The 6324-nt window shown below is 38.3% G+C and overlaps 1 protein-coding gene across 1 annotated transcript in view; it reads right to left on the reverse strand.

Moving 5' to 3' along the window:
* Window positions 1-5111: 5111 nt before the first annotated feature.
* The window catches only part of LOC121387132 (multiple epidermal growth factor-like domains protein 10), an 11687-nt gene continuing 10474 nt past the window's right edge, over window positions 5112-6324 (reverse strand). The window contains exon 9 of the mRNA XM_041518156.1: window positions 5112-5228. Within this exon, the coding sequence (XP_041374090.1) occupies window positions 5112-5228 (117 nt within the window). The remainder of the gene's footprint in view (window positions 5229-6324) is intronic.

The following is a 6324-nucleotide window of genomic DNA, read 5'->3' on the forward strand; positions in this document are numbered from 1 at the left end:
TCATTAATATTTTATACAAAAAAATATATTTGATATGTAATTAGTCGTAAAAAAGTCTCTGTTAGTCAATAACATATTTAACCCTAAAATTGCAGCAAACTCAGAACTATTCCTTTTAAACGCTCATCGGGTAGTGTGTTATGTTCTTTATTCGGGATATTGAGATCTCACCCTTCCGCAGAGAGATTGGAAGCATCCGAGAACACGTAAGTTAATAAACAATAACAACACACACCCATGCACACATACATACACATATTCAAACCTGAACACACGCACAAAGTGCGACACAACTCATCACACATGCGAACCACAAACACAATACATAAATACACACATGCGCAAACCTGACATGTAACCATAGTTAAAATGTGCTGATTATGCGTCGTTAGTTAAACGTTTCCTTCCTTCTAAATACACACGCACAACACACACACACACACACACACACACACACACACACACACACACACACACACACACGAATACATACACATACATACATACACCCATACAGACAAATACACTCATAAACACAACCTACGCACATCCTCACATGAAGACACAAGACGAATGTAGAACAAGTATTACTGGAACACCATAGATTTATATATATGTACAACGTGCGAAAGCTGCATACCTTTACCGTGTATGTACTTCACCTCGACTTTTGTAAACTGTATCAGTTACCACCTACTCGTTTCCCTTTTAAACATAAATGTAAATATTAGTTTAACACTCCTACCTGCCACCGAGTCTGTCTTAAAACAAAACCATGAAGCAGCTAGAAACAGAAACGACCAACACTTCGACATTTTCTTACATCTCTCCAACCAGGAAGTAAAAATGTCGTCCTCTCTATGTAGATACTGTGTGCTAGATTTACATGTGTGCGAGGAGACAACTAAATATATCGTCGGACCGGAATACATACATCCGTCATTGTCTTGACTGGTCACCTTACGATTTCTTAGACCGTTAATAATATAGAGTTTGTTTTCTTGTTTGTTTTTTCTGTTTTAATTTATTTTCTTTACGCTTTACAGACTATGGAGTCGGGGCGTAACCCAGTGGTAAAGTGCCCGCCTGTTGCGTGGTCGATCTAGGATTGATCCCAGTCAGTGAGCCTATTTTGTATTTGGTATGTGTTATCTTGTCTGTAGAAAGGTGCATGTAAAAGATCCATTGCTACTTATGGAAAACTATCGGGATTCCTGTCTAAGACTATTTGTCAAAATTACCAAATGTTTGACATCTAATAACCGATGATTAATACAGCAATGTGCTCTAGTGGTGTCGTTAAGCAAAACACATTTTAACTTAAAACTCCACAGAATATTATTAATATACAGATCAGGAGGTGACAGATCATTTTATGAAGCTGCCCAGGACGCCGTTTCAAACGCTACTGTTATGTTAAAGTTTGTTTTGTTTAACGACACCACTAGAGCACATTGATTTATTAATCAGGAAATGTTTTATTTAACGACGCACTCAACACATTTTATTCAAGGTTATATAGCGTCGGACATATGAGTAAGGACTACACAGCTATTGAGGAAACCCGCTGTCGCCGCTTCGTGGGCTACTCTTTTCGATTAGCAGCAAGGGATCTTTTATATGGACCATCCCACAGACAGGGTAGTACGTACCACGGCCTTTGATACATCAGTCACGGAGCACTGGCTGGAGCGAGAAATATTTCAATGGGTCCACCGACGGGGGTCGATCCCAGACCGATCGCGCATCGAGCGAGCGCTCTACCACTGGGCTACGTCCCACCCCCTGTTGTTAAGATGTGACTTGCAAACAAACACGTTTAGATGACTACAATAACATATTGAATAAAATGTTTCCGCATCAATATCAGTGGCCATATTTAGTGAAACATTTAAGGTAGGTTCTAATCGTTCTAATGTTAGTGCTAGGCCAAACGTCACAAAACCCTTATATGTATGTATGTATGTATGTATGTATGTATGTATGTATGTATGTATGTTTCTACATGTATTTGTATATGGCATATGTGCGACTCTGTGGATGCTATATATGTATACTTATGAGTTACAATTGCCAGACATACATTGGGATAACATTTTCAAGAGTTGGTCTGTGTGCCCTCCCCCTTTCCCTTAGTTCCCCACCCTGAAATATTTACTGGCCGCACCTGAAACTCATCTCTGTATTTTCACCGACAGGTGATATTTATCTGGAAAGGATAGGAAATGTAGGCGACACTTGATCACATGTGAACCTACAGTTATGTTATCACGTTGTGTATAATTATATACTGAACAACAAAAGAAATGCGAATTTTAGTTTAGGTTTTGTTGACTTTGAATCCCAGCACATTTTATCATTATTGAAATATCTTTTGTGTGTACATCATGTTTCTCGGATTAATTTTATTACGAAAAAAAAAAATGTATATATGTTAGAGTCAATCTGTGAAACCAGTCATTACGCGTAATGCCTAAACAAATCAGTAATTTCGCGAAATGCCTGTGACCACCAGGCAATACGCAAAATGACTGAAAATTCCATTGCGGGGCGGGACGCAGCCCAGTGGTAAAGACTGAAAGTTACATTGCGGGGCGGGACGATCTGTCCCGGAGCAAGTCACTGGCTATCCAGAGACAGGCCCCGGGATGGACATGCTTGAAACTCTAGTGGTATATGAGCATGTTAAAATTATTCGCACTCGCATTGCGGGGCGGGACGCAGCCCAGTGGTAAAGACTGAAAGTTCCATTGCGGGGCGGGACGCAGCCCAGTGGTAAAGACTGAAAGTTCCATTGCGGGGCGGGACGCAGCCCAGTGGTAAAGACTGAAAGTTCCATTGCGGGGCGGGACGCAGACCGGTGGTAAAGACTGAAAATGTCATTGCGGGGCGGGAAATGTTTAATTAGTATCATAATTCTAAAAAAATACGATATGTAATGAATGAAAGTCAATTTCTAGGGAGTACCTGTTTAGGTGTAACACTAAAATGTACGATATGTAATGAATGAAAGTCAATTTCTAGGGAGTACCTGTTTAGGTATAACACTAAAATGTACGATATGTAATGAATGAAAGTCAATTTCTAGGGAGTACTTGTTTAGGTATAACACTAAAATGTACGATATGTAATGAATGAAAGTCAATTTCTAGGGAGTACCTGTTTAGGTATAACACTAAAATGTACGATATGTAATGAATGAAAGTCAATTTCTAGGGAGTACCTGTTTAGGTATAACACTAAAATGTACGATATGTAATGAATAAAGAATGCCTCCAAAGTAAGTAATGATAAGAGTCATAATGATATGCAGGCATCACCCATTGGTGGGTATAACAGAGAGAACATCACCCATTGGTGGGTATAACAGAGAGAACATCACCCATTGGTGGGTATAACAGAGAGAACATCACCCATTGGTGGGTATAACAGAGAGAACATCACCCATTGGTGGGTATAACAGAGAGAACATCACCCATTGGTGGGTATAACAGAGATAACTGAGCTTTATCGCAAGCATTTGTAATACAGATTTGTTTAATACTCAAGGGATGTTAGCTGTGTTTGATACATATGTTAAAGGGACAGTCCTGAATTCGCTGCAATATTTAAGACGTTATCGACTAACGGAGACTTTTTTAACGACTATAATTACTGTATATTAAACGTGTTTCTTATCGTTCTAGTATTTGTACTAGATTAAATTTCATTTCCTAAAATAAATTTGTATATTACATACGAAATTATTTGAAGATAAAATCCAATTTGGGCTTCTTACAAATATTAAGATGACCAGAAATTCATTGAATAATGATATTCTAAACAAGAAAATATATTTAATGCATATATTTAGAAGTTGAAATATTTTATTAGTCGGAAGCATCTTACAATGCTCAAGACAATTCCTTTAATGGCGTTCTCAGTTACGGACCTGGAGTCTGGAGTTCTTAACTCAGCTCACGATATCAAGAAAGGGCACATACATTCAAGAAAGAGCACATACATTAAAGTGTAAACAAATTATTGCGTGTACCTAAAAAAAACCTGAAATCACTTTGTTTATATAATTAGGAGTATGTCCATAAGCCATCATAAGAAAACAGAGAATGATAAAATAATGAATAAACTTGGTATTACAGGAGTTGTAATTTAAAAGCGATATATATACGAGGAAATGTACCAGTATGAAGATAACTGGTGAACAAATATTAAAGAAGAGCTAGATACGCATTGATTAAACTATATATGAAAATCGACCTATATCCATATCAGTTATCATATAATTAAAGAAAGAGTATGTGATATATTTAAGCAACGTGCTATAGGACAATGATTACTATATCAACATTTTATTTTTAAACAATAGAAAATACTAAAATATCTGACAAAGCCAACAGACTCATGGAATTTAAAAGAAATAATTGAAATGATAATTTGTTCACATAAATAAAGTATAGAAGCTGGTAGGTATAAAACTATTGAGAGGACATAGACAATAGACCTCTGTATACTATGTAATATTAATGCGATTGAGGGCGAGTTCCACTGTATTTTATAATGACCCCGATACGAAACTTTCATAAAGAAACTAAGACAGCTCTAAGACTGGAAACATCAAGCAGATAAACAACCTTGGCAAATACTCACTGCAAGCGAATATAACAAGATATATATATATATATTATTAATACAAATAATATTTAAAAACACTAAATGACAGGATTTGAGCCTAGTGCACATATTCGCATAACATTTGACAGGCCGCGACGTTAACCTCTCGGCTATCAGGTTGTCCGCACAAATGGAAGTTCAAATAAACGTAGTTAACGATGTGTGCTGCCAAACACTCGGTTCAAATCTAATATAACAGTTTTGATATATACAACAACTATTTGTATCTATAACCTTTCCATTTTTTTTACTGTCTGATGATACTTGTAAACAAAATCAACAAATATATATATATATATATATATATATATATATATATATATGAAAATAACTGGTGGAATGTATATATATATAGCTAGTTATCTGACCGTTGACTACATTGTATGCTTGGCTATTGGCCTCGTTATATAGGTAGTCATTTAATACAGGCTAGTTAAGACTTAAAATGGTTCGGGAGGAATGCAAGTGGCCGCCATGAACAGTTGGCCGCTGAACACAGGTAGCCACTGAACACAGGTGGCCGCTGAACACAACTGGCCGCTGAACACAGTCGACCGCTGAACAAATTGACCGCTGAATATAGTTAACCGCTGAGCACAGGTTGCCTCTGAACACAGGTGGGCGCTGGTCACAGATGGTCGCTAAACACAGGTGTCCGCACGGGATGGTTTGACCTATTGTATATTACTAATGGACGTATATCCAAGACAAATAATATCTACACATTATTTACAGTTAAAGTTGTTTTTTTTTAACAAGGGGTCTTTTATATGCTTCATCCCACAGACAGGATAGTACATATCACGGCTTTTGATGTGCCAATCACGGTGAACTGGTTGTAAAGAGAAATAGCCAAATGACCCCCAGCCTAGGATCTATCCTAGACCGGACCGCGCATCGGGCGAGCACTTTACCACTAGGCTAGGTCCCACCCCTTATTACGTACAGGTAAGATTTCGTTCGGCTATGTAGGAAGTCAACTTCCCATGCCACTGTGCATTTAAATAGTTTTTACTGGAAGAGTATTTTTTTACTGGATATCCCACCTTGAATGTTGATATTTAATCTAGGTTATTTGACAGAATTACCAAATGGTTGACACCCAATAGCTGATGGTGAATAAATCAATGTGCTCTACAGGTGTCGATGAACAAAACAAACTTCAGTTTAATATCTCCTGGATACTCTCTGATGCAGATGGCTATGGTGTGTTTGATTTCAACTTAATTTAATTTTTATATCCAATTAATGTCCATTGCCCCGTTCCACGAAGCGATCTTAGCACTACTATCGCCGTAAATACCTACCATTGCGACCTTATTTTTTGTCTACCGGCCTCGGTGGCGTCGTGGTTAGATCATTGGTCTACAGGCTGGTAGGTACTGGGTTCGGATCCCAGTCGAGGCATGAGGTTTTTAATCCAGATACCGACTCCAAACCCCGAGTGAGTGCTCCGCTAGGCTCAATGGGTAGGTGCAAACCACTTGCACCGACCAGTGATCCATAACTGGTTCAACAAAGGCCATGGTTTGTGCTGTCCTGCCTGTGGGAAGCGCAAATAAAAGATCCCTTGCTGCTAATCGGAAAGAGTAGCCCATGTAGTGGCGACAGCGGGTTTCCTCTCAAAATATGTGTGGTCCTTAACCATAGTCT

The sequence above is a fragment of the Gigantopelta aegis genome, chromosome 13 (assembly GCF_016097555.1).
Source record: "Gigantopelta aegis isolate Gae_Host chromosome 13, Gae_host_genome, whole genome shotgun sequence".
In the NCBI taxonomy this organism is placed as follows: Eukaryota; Metazoa; Mollusca; class Gastropoda; order Neomphalida; family Peltospiridae; genus Gigantopelta; species Gigantopelta aegis.